General features: G+C 46.5%; 1 protein-coding gene across 5 annotated transcripts in view; it reads right to left on the bottom strand.

The window, feature by feature from the left end:
- The window catches only part of cadps2 (Ca++-dependent secretion activator 2), a 91,866-nt gene that overhangs the window by 74,208 nt on the left and 4,260 nt on the right, over positions 1-13,398 (bottom strand). For all 5 annotated transcript variants that reach the window (XM_056415730.1, XM_056415731.1, XM_056415732.1 and 2 more), the window contains exon 2: positions 959-1,072. In XM_056415730.1, the coding sequence (XP_056271705.1) occupies positions 959-1,072 (114 nt within the window). The remainder of the gene's footprint in view (positions 1-958; positions 1,073-13,398) is intronic.

Here is a 13,398-nt window from a genome sequence, read left to right as displayed (position 1 = left end):
CAACATGATCTATATTAAAAAAATAGGAGGAGAAACGGATCCGAGGTCCATGTGGACAGAACCCAGAGGGGCCCAGGACGGTTCCCTGATGCACTCCGGGAGGAAATCGACGAGCGATGCACTCAGACGAGTCTTCTGATGTACACGAATAATAAAGTACATGTGTAGTGTTCCATCAGTTGCATAAGTCGCCCCCTGGTGGCCAGTAGAGAGAATGAGACGCACATGTTGAAACACACACGCTAAAACACACACATGTTGGAACACACACGCTAAGGCAGGGCGGCTCCTCCTTCCTTGTGAAACTGGTCTCGAGAGCAAACAGGCGGCGCTGAGGGAACAGCGTGCTCCACAGCCCGCGGTGCGTTCACTGCCTGTCGTACACGACAGGTGTCGGTCTGTGTGTTTGTTTGGGAGGTGAAACGTGCAGCTCGGGTTAGTTTAGTTCGTCACCACCTGGTCCTCAGGTCAGAGTCAGGTCAGGGTCCATGTGACTCACTTCTATGAGTTAAGTGTCATCCTTGACCCCTGGTGGCCAGGAGAGAGAATGCAGCTTCAACACATGAAGCATAGACTTCTATACAACCAGAGGAGTCGCCCCCTGGTGGTCAGGAGAGAGAATGCAGCTTTAACACATGAAGCATAGACTTCTATACAACCAGAGGAGTCGCCCCCTGGTGGCCAGGAGAGAGAATGCAGCTTTAACACATGAAGCATAGACTTCTATACAACCAGAGGAGTCGCCCCCTGGTGGCCAGGAGAGAGAATGCAGCTTTAACACATGAAGCATAGACTTCTATACAACCAGAGGAGTTGCCCCCTGGTGGTCAGGTTGTGATATTTAGTATTTAACTATTCTAACTGTTATTCTAGTTTCGAAAGGAGCAGAAACAAAGAACCGGTCCGGGTCCAGAGAGAGGAGGAACCAGCAGAACTCAGAGTCCAGAGGAAGCCTCGCCTCGTAGTAGCTCCTCACGGCGTTGCAGAACGCCTCGTCCGCCACTATCTGAGTTTCCCCGTTGAGGAAGGCCAGGAAACGTTCCTTCAGCGCCTGCAGCTGCTGCCTGTTCACCTGAGGAGGAGGAGGAGGAGGAAGAGGAGATTAGACTTAAATGTCTTTCATTAGAGAACAAGAACATGAAGGAAGAGTAACAACGATGTAGCTCATTCAGAACTATGTTTCAAACCTCCAGGACAGAGACAGATCTGGGATGCAGAGCATTTCTTAATTAATGAAATTTTGTTGTTGTGAATAGTTGCGAAGGAGGATTACACCTAACCAAGCATTTCAATCTGTTTATTAATGTACTGTTGTTGTTGTTGTTTCCTGTTTTACTGGAGCGTGTTTCTTTTGCTCCTCCATCTCTCCGTCCATCCGATAGATTTTGGCTACATTAATTTTTTTTCCATCAACAAGACGACATGTTTCACAGCGGAGCAGAGAAATAAAATATTGATAAATGTCATCGGGGTGTTTTCTGCAGCCGACATACGAGTTTGTTTTGACCAATATGGAGGACTTAAAATGACCTAAGTATAAATAAATAAATAAATGCATGAATAAATACAAGAATAAATAGATAAATGCTTAAATAAATGGATAAAAAAAATAAAAAAATACAGGAATAAATTAATGAATGCTTAAATAAATGTATAAATAAATAATTAAATACAGGAATGAATAAATATAAGTTATAACTCAACAGGACATCATTAAATAAATATATTTCTGTATTTCTTCATTTATTTATATCTCTATTTATGTGTCCACACGTATTTCTTCATTTATTTATGCGTGATATTTACGTGTCCTTATATGCAAATGAGCTGGGCGGTCCGAACCTCATTGTTAAACAGGATTGGTCAAGTCGGTGAGCAAGACAGAAGCAATCGATCCCTAGCACTTGGACCTGTAGACGAACAGCGTTTATTATGCGTTGTTGTCTGTACATTCTAAATACTACTGTTGTTGAGTCACGGAATGTAATTTAAGGATGTTTTCAGCCGAGAGGGACGGGGAACCGGCAGAAGGAACCTTCTTGTTTTTCGAGGGTTCTCGACACGACGCCAAGAGAAGAAAAGCTCAAAGAAGAATCGTCACGCATGAGTTTGCACCTTTGTTGCCGCACTGAGCGGCGGCTGAACCTGTGATAACTAACGAGGGCTGAGGCGCTTGAACAAATAGTGTGTGTGTGTGTGTGTGTGTGCGTGTGTGTGTGTGCATATCAGCATTTGTTTATGCTGAAGGCATTAACTTGAGTTGAGGAGATTACTGTTTATCGAGGGGCAGTTAACAGCTTATTTGTGCAGCAGGAAGGACCCCACGATGGCAGATCAATAAGCGCAAAGAATGCCCTGTGTGTGTGTGTGTGTGTGTGTGTGTTCTTCTCAGAGCCGGGGCACACAGGAGGTAATTATATCAGACTGCATTTCCACGGCTGCCACGTTTTTCCGAGGCCACGCCTCTTCTCTACTTGTTTACCAGCCTTAGCTTCTCACTGCCTCGGGCCATGAGCAAGGCAGCCAGGCTGGGAAGCGTCTATCTCAAAAGAATACTTCTCGTTTCATATCAGTCACGTCCATCCATTCTCTTTTCTCGAAAAAAAAGCGCTGCTGTTCACATCTGTGGTCGCGAGAGCGTCGACCAATCACGTTGCAGCTGGCTTCAACTGAAATGGAGGTTCTTCCTCTTTATAATCCTACGCCAGTCAGTCAACACTGTTGCTGCAGGGTGCACAACGGTCCAAATCTAAAGACATTCAGTTCTCCGTCACGTGACATTGGAGGAGCTTGAATTGAGGAATGTTGGAAGAAAAGATTAATTGATTAATTGTTGATTGATTATCAAAACCAATTAATGTCCTGTCCATCGATGAATAAATACATCCCAAGCTGAACTGACGATACATTATTGTCCATGTACAGCCACCACCTGCATATTTATCCCCCCCCCCCCACACACACACACAGTCGCAGTACAACAACTCTCCTCGCCGAGTCACTGAAAACAACCGAGCAATGACGGTGTCGGCACCTTGAGGATCTCAAAAAAAACACAAAAAAAGCGGCGACGGTTTCGAGATCTAGAAGATCTCTGAAGAAAGCAGGACCAGGACCTGTGCTGGGGGTGGGGGGGGGGGTGGGGGGGGATCAGACCCGGTGGCTCCGATATGGAGCTCTAAGAAGAACTCTGCAGAACATCTTCTCTTTGATGGTCTGGTTACCGGTGGAGGTCTGGAGAGGACCAGCACCAAGCTGAGGTCCATAGAGAACTGGTCCAAGTAAAGGTTCACCATTGAGACGCCACAGGTTCAAACCCACAAGACGGGTTCAAACCCACAAGACGGGTTCAAACCCACAAGATGGGTTCAAACCCCAACAAGACGGGTTCAAACCCCAACAAGACGGGTTCAAACTCACAAGACGGGTTCAAACCCCAACAAGACGGGTTCAAACTCACAAGATGGGTTCAAACCCCAACAAGACGGGTTCAAACCCACAAGACGGGTTCAAACCCACAAGACGAGTTCAAACCCACAAGACGAGTTCAAACCCACAAGACGGGTTCAAACCCCAACAAGACGGGTTCAAACCCACAAGACGGGTTCAAACCCACAAGACGGGTTCAAACCCCAACAAGACGGGTTCAAACCCCAATAAGACGGGTTCAAACTCACAAGACTGGTTCAAACTCACAAGATGGATTCAAACCCCTACAAGACGGGTTCAAACTCACAAGACGGGTTCAAACCCCAACAAGACGGGTTCAAACCCCAACAAGACGGGTTCAAACCCCAACAAGACGGGTTCAAACCCCACAAGACGGGTTCAAACCCACAAGACGGGTTCAAACCCCATGTTAAGAATATAAAAATACATACATAGTCCCCCATGCCCCTCACTTTGTATTAAGGCCCCGAAGCACCAAACCTCGTGTCCTTCTATGACTCGATTCCGTTTTCGGGCTCTGACCAGAGAGAACAGCTCATACTCAGCTCACCCACATGTTTTGGAACATACTGACACTGCTGGATAAGCACAGATACTGTAGGAACAAACACTTCTTGACCTCGGCCAGAAGATGACACATCCACACAGGGAAGATAATCAGGAACTCTGTGCAACCCTTGGCTCTGACCTCACCCTGACCGCTCAGTCGTAGAATTGAGATTTAAATAAGAGCCGTACCTGTCACCGTCAAAGAACTTGTTTATGTAAGCAACAGATAGTTTTAATGCCTTTTTAGTTTCTATTATATGAAAGAAACTGCACAGCTCCTGCTTTAGATGGAGAACAACATACACACACACTGATTATGATGATGGCGAGAAGATCGTGAGCCAAGAGGGTGGGACCACCCTGAGCTCCATCAGAAGGTGTTCAAAGTCTAAACCAGGAACACCTCCATCTGTTTTAACCAACCAGTGCTGCTGTCGTGAGCCCAGAGGGTGGGACCACCCTGAGCTCCAACGATGAGACGGACAAAGATTAAACCGAGTGACGTCTCCATCTATATTATCTAATCACGCTGCTCTGAAAGATATAAAGAGTCATGTTCTCCTGGAGAACTCCAGTCTGTTACTGAACGATGCTTTGAGCTGACTTCATCCAGGCCCGTGCTGCACGTTAAATGTTTTGTGTCTTTGGACTTTTGTTCTACCACACTTAATTAAATCCACTTTGTTTTGAATTTTACTTTGTCGTCCTGGTCATCTTTTCCCAACCTTCGACACCCACAAGACGGGTTCGAACCCACAAGACGGGTTCAAACCCACAAGACGGGTTCAAACTCACAAGACGGGTTCAAACCCCAACAAGACGGGTTCAAACTCACAAGATGGGTTCAAACCCCAACAAGACGGGTTCAAACCCACAAGACGGGTTCAAACTCACAAGACGGGTTCAAACCCACAAGACGGGTTCAAACTCACAAGACGGGTTCAAACCTACAAGACGGGTTCAAACCCACAAGACGGGTTCAAACCCCACAAGACGGGTTCAAACCCCAACAAGACGGGTTCAAACCCCAATAAGACGGGTTCAAACCCCACAAGACGGGTTCAAACTCACAAGACTGGTTCAAACTCACAAGATGGATTCAAACCCCTACAAGACGGGTTCAAACTCACAAGACGGGTTCAAACCCCAACAAGACGGGTTCAAACCCCAACAAGACGGGTTCAAACCCCACAAGACGGGTTCAAACCCACAAGACGGGTTCAAACCCCATGTTAAGAATATAAAAATACATACATAGTCCCCCATGCCCCTCACTTTGCATTAAGGCCCCGAAGCACCAAACCTCGTGTCCTTCTATGACTCGATTCCGTTTTCGGGCTCTGACCAGAGAGAACAGCTCATACGCATGCTCACCCACATGTTTTGGAACATACTGACACTGCTATGCTGGATAAGAAGCACAGATACTGTAGGAACAAACACTTCTTGACCTCGGCCAGAAGATGACACATCCACACAGGGAAGATAATCAGGAACTCTGTGCAACCCTTGGCTCTGACCTCATCCTGACCGCTCAGTCGTAGAATTGAGATTTAAATAAGAGCCGTACCTGTCACCGTCAAAGAACTTGTTTAAGTAAGCAACAGATAGTTTTAATGCCTTTTTAGTTTCTATTATATGAAAGAAACTGCACAGCTCCTGCTTTAGATGGAGAACAACATACACACACACTGATTATGATGATGGCGAGAAGATCGTGAGCCAAGAGGGTGGGACCACCCTGAGCTCCATCAGAAGGTGTTCAAAGTCTAAACCAGGAACACCTCCATCTGTTTTAACCAACCAGTGCTGCTGTCGTGAGCCCAGAGGGTGGGACCACCCTGAGCTCCAACGATGAGACGGACAAAGATTAAACCGAGTGACGTCTAAATCTATATTATCTAATCACGCTGCTCTGAAAGATATAAAGAGCCATGTTCTCCTGGAGAACTCCAGTCTGTTATCGAACGATGCTTTGAGCTGACTTCATCCAGGCCCGTGCTGCACGTTAAATGTTTTGTGTCTTTGGACTTTTGTTCTACCACACTTAATTAAATCCACTTTGTTTTGAATTGTACTTTGCCGTCCTGGTCATCTTTTCCCAACCTTCGACACCCACAAGACGGGTTCGAACCCCAACAAGACGGGTTCAAACCCCACAAGATGAGTTCAAACCCCACAAGACGGGTTCAAACCCCAACAAGACGGGTTCAAACCCCACAAGACGGGTTCAAACCGACAAGACGGGTTCAAACCGACAAGACGGGTTCAAATCCCACAAGACGGGTTCAAACCCCACAAGACGGGTTCAAACCCCAACAAGACGGGTTAAAACCCACAAGACGGGTTCAAACCCCAACAAGACGGGTTCAAACCCCACAAGACGGGTTCAAACCCCAACAAGACGGGTTCAAACCCACAAGACGAGTTCAAACCCCAACAAGACGGGTTCAAACCCACAAGACGGGTTCAAACCCACAAGACGAGTTCAAACCCACAGGACAGCGAAGGACTTCAGCCCATCAGAAGCGAAAGCCTCCGAGTTGAGCCGCTCTCATCTCCTGAGCGTGATGCTCCCCAAAGACCAACACGTCCTCCCTTCGTAAACAGCAGCAGCTGCCGGTGTTTCCAGGGCTTCACGAGTCCCTCCATGTTGACTGTAGGGAGTTTACAACGATGTCGGATACAGCGTGGAGACACCGGATCATAAAATGCCTTCATCCTCTTTCTCTCTCTCCCTCAAATATCTGCTTCCTCCTTTCTCTCACATGCGTCCTTTAGAGCCGACTCAGAATGTATTCTCTCCTCCTCCAGTGCCGAGTCATGAATGATTGGAAAAAGAAAGAAGATCAACGGGTCAGACTTTAGAAGACCGAGAGAACCAGACTGCCGCCGCTCAGCGAGAGTCGACGCCCCGCTTGGTATTCGGCTACTGAATAAAAGTAAATTTAAATGGCTCCCCAACTTTTTGGGCCTCTCGTCTGTAGAGACACATCTCGATTATCGATCCGCGCCTCAAGTCCACGGCGTTGTTACGTGCTAAGCCCTCTGCAGACATGCAGCTCGGGGTTTTCTGGTTCAGATCCAGGACTCCGTCCCCTCTGGTATCGAAAGGAAGGCGATCTCTGTTTCCTCAGACGTTTCCTCGCATTGTTGGAACCTCGAGCTCCGGGTGACCCGACGGTTCCCACGTGGTTCAGGACCCAGGCGAGTGGAAAAGCCTCAGGAAGTGAGACGGAGACGTGGTGATCTTTGTTCGGCACCGCGGACGCCAGAAGAAGTCCCGTGTCGAAGCGTTTGATTGGTGCCCAAATGTTTGACATCTCTGTGGAGCAGGAGACTTTTCTTCCTGTTTTCCCGACGAGACGCTCATATCAGCCGTATTTAATGACGAAGAGCTTTATAATGCTAAATGGAAACACGACTGCAGCTGACTCCCGCTTGGTCAGAAGTGCAACTGAAAGCCTCGCCATCGAGACACGATTCGTGGAATAAACGGTGGCAGGGGCGGTTTTTCCTACAGGCGGTATAGGCGGCCGCCTAGGGCGCCATTCAGAGGGGGGCGCAAAAAAATGCGCCCAGCAAAAAAAAAAGAGAAGAAAAATATATCTCTTTTTTTTTGCTGGGCAGTTTTTTTTTGCGCCCCCCCCTATATCTCCATCCAATATTTTGACATTTAAAAAATAAATCTAACATGAGGGTAAAATGAGCCAAAAATCGAAAACGGAAGGGGTACGTACCTCCTTGGTGTTATCAGAACATTGATTGTTATCAGAACAATTAGTGAATAATATGTGCCACAAGTGACCCAGACCTTCTAAGATTGTTGTTTGCCAGCCATCAACAGAACAGAAAACAAAAAAAACATTATTTGCAGGCGACGAGGGAGTGAATGTGCACCGTTGATCAGGGGGGCGTGGCCGGAGCGTAGTTCAGCACAGACGTGACATTTTCTCAGGGATTTTGTTCTTTTATTTAATGTTTGTTCATTGTTGCAATCGTTGTTCTGTTTATTTGAAAGAAATTCAGTCTTGCAGGGCAAAATAGCATTTGAAAGTTGCAATTCCGTTTTCGTGCTAAATCGTTTTGGGGGGGGGGGGGGGGGGGCACGAGTGAAGCTCGCCTAGAGCGCCAAATGTGCTAGGGCCGCCCCTGGATGGTGGTATTCACCGTGTTCTTTCCTTTTTGTTTTAATTAATTGTGAACCCAGAATCTACGGTCGGCCGCTCCACAGGCGCACCGCGCTAGTTTTGCCCGGCGCGTTTTTGGAGCGGCTGCACTTTTAAAAGTCAAGTCTGGTGTGATTGCGCCCTGACTGGGGAGGAGGAAGAGGAGGAAGAGGATGGAGGAGGAATCTGGAGTGCAGAGAATGGGAGGATGAAAAGACTGGACTCGGGAGAGAGGCGATGGAAATAGAAGCAGAGCGCCGCTGAAGCTCTTCGTTAGATCACGGCGGCGCCATCACGTTCAACAACCACTTCATCGGCGCGGAGAGACGCGCCAACGTTTCCTCAAGGAGAGAGGACGAAGTTCGCGACTGAGAAGCCGCTTCACGTCCTTCAGAACCGGCGCCGGCGGGCTCGGCCTTCAAGCTACAACGTTTGAGCCAATCAAAAGGGCCGACATCACCTTGAGGGATTTGCAGCTTCAGCATTGAAATCTGAAGCGTGCTACGCTTTATACTTTGAGATTCTGAATACCGAAAAAAGAAAACAGACGACATCGTGAAAACGATTTCATGAAGTCCCTTTGCCCAGATTCAGAATGTTATTATGGAGGCCAGAGGATTAAACAGACATTATTCATTATTATTAATTCATGGACTACAAGTGTGACTTTAGGAGCGCTAATAAATATTAGAGAGGTTGATGGACGTGTGGATCATTGATATCGGTTACATGATATCAAAGTAATATTTTGCTCGCATTAAACTTTTGTGTTTGTCGAACTCGTGACTCATAACAGTGAGTTTTATTATTCATGGCACCTAAATAAATAAATAATATATATAAATATAAATAAATAAATAAATACAAAATATATAAATCAATTAATATATATGTATAAATATGTATGTATAAATAAATATTAATATATATATAAAAATATATAAATAAATATATATAAATATATAATATCAATGCACTGGTATTGGCCAACCACAACGTTCAGCTACCAGTTAGCTCGTCCTCTCAGGCCGGTTAGCTCGTCAAAAGAAAGGAAAACAGGACTGCCTGTCTGCTGACACATGCTTTCACTTCTGACGGGAGGAAGAGGAGGAAGTTACATCACACGGGAGAAATATCCAGAATATTTGAATATTCGGAGCTGAGCGAGAGTCCACAAGGTCAACGCGGGGTCCACAGGGTCAACGCGGGGTCAACAAGGTCAATGCAGGGTCAACAAGGTCAACGCGGGATCCACAGGGTCAACGCGGGGTCCACAGGGTCAACGCGGGGTCCACAGGGTCAACGCGGGGTCAACAAGGTCAACGCGGGGTCAACAAGGTCAACGCGGGGTCAACAGGGTCAACGCGGGGTCCACAGGGTCAACGCGGGGTCCACAGGGTCAACGCGGGGTCCACAGGGTCAACGCGGGGTCCACAGGGTCAACGCGGGGTCAACAAGGTCAACGCGGGGTCCACAGGGTCAACGCGGGGTCCACAGGGTCAACGCGGGGTCAACAGGGTCAACGCGGGGTCCACAGGGTCAACAGGGTCAACGCGGGGTCCACAGGGTCAACAAGGTCAACGTGGGGTCCACAAGGTCAACGTGGGGTCCACAGGGTCAACGCGGGGTCCACAGGGTCAACAAGGTCAACGTGGGGTCCACAGGGTCAACGCGGGGTCCACAGGGTCAACGCGGGGTCAACAGGGTCAACAAGGTCAACGCGGGGTCCACAGGGTCAACGCGGGGTCCACAAGGTCAACGCGGGGTCCACAGGGTCAACGCGGGGTCCACAGGGTCAACGCGGGGTCCACAAGGTCAATGCGGGGTCCACAGGGTCAACGCGGGGTCCACAGGGTCAACGCAGGGTCAATAAGGTCAACGCGGGGTCCACAGGGTCAACAAGGTCAACGCGGGGTCCACAGGGTCAACGCGGGGTCCACAAGGTCAACGCGGGGTCAACAAGGTCAACGCGGGGTCAACGCGGGGTCACCACATCCAGGTGTCAAGGAAAAACAACAAAAAACATATAAGAGAAAAGTAAGCGTGTGTGTGTATGTGTGTGTATGTGTATGTGTATGTGTGTGTGTGTGTGTGTGGGGTTCTGAGTCTGGGCCACGGCGGGTAAAGATCTTCACCCGCCGTGATAATAATTAGAGATGCACCGATCAGGTTTTTGGTGCCGATCACTGAAATCAGTACCTGCCGATCCGATAATACCGATCACGGTGTTGATTGAAGCATTCTATTTATTGTGGAGCATTATTGCTATGAGGACTATGATGAAATACATATATAAAGCAACTCAAACATTAAAGAAATTACAGATTTCTTTAAACATTTAGGACTTTTACTTTGAAAAATGTCCTAATTGATACATTAAAATTGTTTGATTGCTATTGTAGGGGATTCAGATATCAGGGTTTTTCCTGCATAGAGAACATTTGGGCGCGCGCCTACGCCGTTTTCCCGAGCGCCTATGACAAATCCCGAGCGCCTAAGGCAAAAAAAGTCTGCGATGAAAAAAAAAAAAAAACTGTGTTCCTCACGTGCACGTCAGCGAATATGTTCTCAATAGTATGTTTCAAGTCGGCTACAGCCGAACCCTCGTTCTGTTTGGATCAACAGTAATCGAGTTAATAAGCGTGTCTTCTTGTCTGGTCAATACGTAACTGTGAGGTGAATGGACAGAGCGGCCAGCTGCTGGTCACTCAACAGCCCGACGTGCACCAATACACCTGGACTATATAGGGATGCACCGATCTGATCGGCGCCGATCCATATCGGCCAATATTCCCATTATCGATTTTGATCGGCGCTCTCAAAACGGCGTATCAAACTTGGCCGATCAGATGACGTAACATCTGGGAGAAAAACTATCAGAGACGTTTCAATCGCCGTGCACCGCAACGGAGACGATGCGCCCGGCGAGGGCCGCAGAGTGAGAGGTCCACGAGGGGATCCTCACCACCGAGCGGCGTCCCCGTCCCCCGAGTTAAATCTCTGGGTCGACTCAACCGACTCTCACATGTCTGAGGCTCTGAGCCCCTAGAGACTGATGCTCACGGTAAACGCATTCGATCAGGAGCGCGCGAGGGTTTTGATAACGTTAGCGGAAGGATTTATGTGACAACATCCGGTTTTGCAAAGTTAGCGGAAAGAACCACGTGAAACAACATCCGTTTATCAAAATAAGATGTCGACAAATCATACACGAACATATAAAAGTAAACAATGAACTGATTTTGTATCTTTAGAGATCGTTTCTGAGATTTAGCTTAAATTATGCTCACATTAAAACATGTTTACTGTACCAAGGAAGAGTTTATCAAAATAAGTCAGACTTTTGTATGTTAAGAAAAGTCCTGTATATAGATCTCCCCAAGAGTTCCAGGAAATGAATAATGCAGATGTGTTCCATACATATCTGAATCCCCTACAATAGCAATCAAACAATTTTAATGTATCAATTTGGAAATTTTTCAAAGTAAAAGTCCTAAAAGTTTAAAGAAATCTGTAATTTCTTTAATGTTTGAGGTGCTTTATATATGTATTTCCTCATAGTCCTAGGCAATAATGCTACACAATAAATAGAATGCTTCAATCAACACCGTGATCGGTGTTATCGGATCGACAGATACTGATTTCAGTGATCGGCACCAAAAAACCTGATCGGTGCATCTCTAATTGTCAATTTATTAGCCTATCTATTTTAGCAAAATGATTTCCTCAAGCATTGCTTCCATAATTTATGGGGGGAAAAAAAAAATACATAGATGTCTGCTAATTACGGTGAAACGGCAACACAGACCGTGCGCGCTACTTTCTACATCATAATAGTTTATTTGAGAAATTTCAATCAGGATTTAGAAAACACCACAGCACCGAGACGGCACTGGTGAAAATTACAAATGACCTCTTAATGGCAGCAGATAAAGGACTCCTCTCTGTCCTGGTCTTGTTAGACCGTAGTGCTGCATTCGACACCATTGACCATGACATCCTGTTACAGAGACTGGAGCAGTCGATTGGCATTTCAGGCACGGCACTAATTTGGTTTAAATCTTATTTATCAGATCGATCTCAGTTTGTATTTGTAAACGATGACTCTCGATAACCACCAACGTTAATCACGGAGTTCCACAAGGTTCTGTGCTTGGACCAATTTTATTTACCTTATACATGCTTCCTTTGGGCAATATTATCAGGAAACACTCCATAAACTTTCATTGTCATGCAGATGATACTCAACTATATTTATCGATAAAACCAGAGGAGAGCAACCAACTCGGTAAAATTCAAGCATGTCTTAAAGACATAAAAACATGGATGACCTGCAACTTCTTGATGTTAAACTCAGACAAAACCGAAGTAATTTTAATCGGCCCTGAGCACCTCAGAGATCAATGATCTGGTGATGTGGATTCTGTAGACGGCATTGCCCTGGCATCCAATACCACTGTAAAGAATATTGGCGTTATCTTTGATCGGGACTTGTCCTTTAACTCCACGTAAAGCAAATCTCAAGGACTGCATTCTTTCATCTACGTAATATTTCAAAAATCAGGCACATCTTGTCTCAAAAAGATGCAGAAAAATTGGTTCACGCGTTTTACTTGAGACTGGATTACTGCAACTCCTTATTATCAGGCTGCTCTAATAAATCTCTTAGGTCCCTCCAGTTGATCCAGAATGCTGCAGCTCGTGTTCTCACTAAAACTAAGAAAAGAGATCACATCACTCCTGCACTAGCTGCTCTGCACTGGCTCCCAGTAAAATCAAGAATCACTTTTAAAATTTTTCTCTTCACGTACAAAGCCTTGATTGGTGATGCACCATAATATCTTAAGGAGCTTGTAGTACCATATTGCCCCACTAGAGAGCTACGCTCACTAAATGCGGGTCTAGTTGTAGTCCCAAGAGTCATAAAAAGTAGAACGGGAGCCAGAGCCTTTAGTTATCAAGCTCCTCTTTATGGAACCAGCTTCCAATTTCAGTCCGGAGGCAGACACAGTCACCTCGCTTAAGAGTAGACTGAAGACCTTCCTCTTTGACAGAGCTTATAGTTAGGCCTCATACAGGTTTGCCCTGGTCCAGCCCCCTGATATGCTGCTATGGGCTTATAGCTGCGGGGGCGTTTAGGATGCACTGAGTACCTATCTCCTCTTTTTCTCTCCTTAAGGATGAATTTTCATCTCTCAATCACTTACTAACTCTGCTTTCTCCCGGAGTC

This window comes from Pseudoliparis swirei, chromosome 6 (genome assembly GCF_029220125.1).
Source record: "Pseudoliparis swirei isolate HS2019 ecotype Mariana Trench chromosome 6, NWPU_hadal_v1, whole genome shotgun sequence".
NCBI lineage: Eukaryota > Metazoa > Chordata > Actinopteri > Perciformes > Liparidae > Pseudoliparis > Pseudoliparis swirei.
The sequence above is the reverse complement of the archived record's forward strand: the minus strand, read 5'-3'. Positions and strand labels throughout refer to the sequence as shown.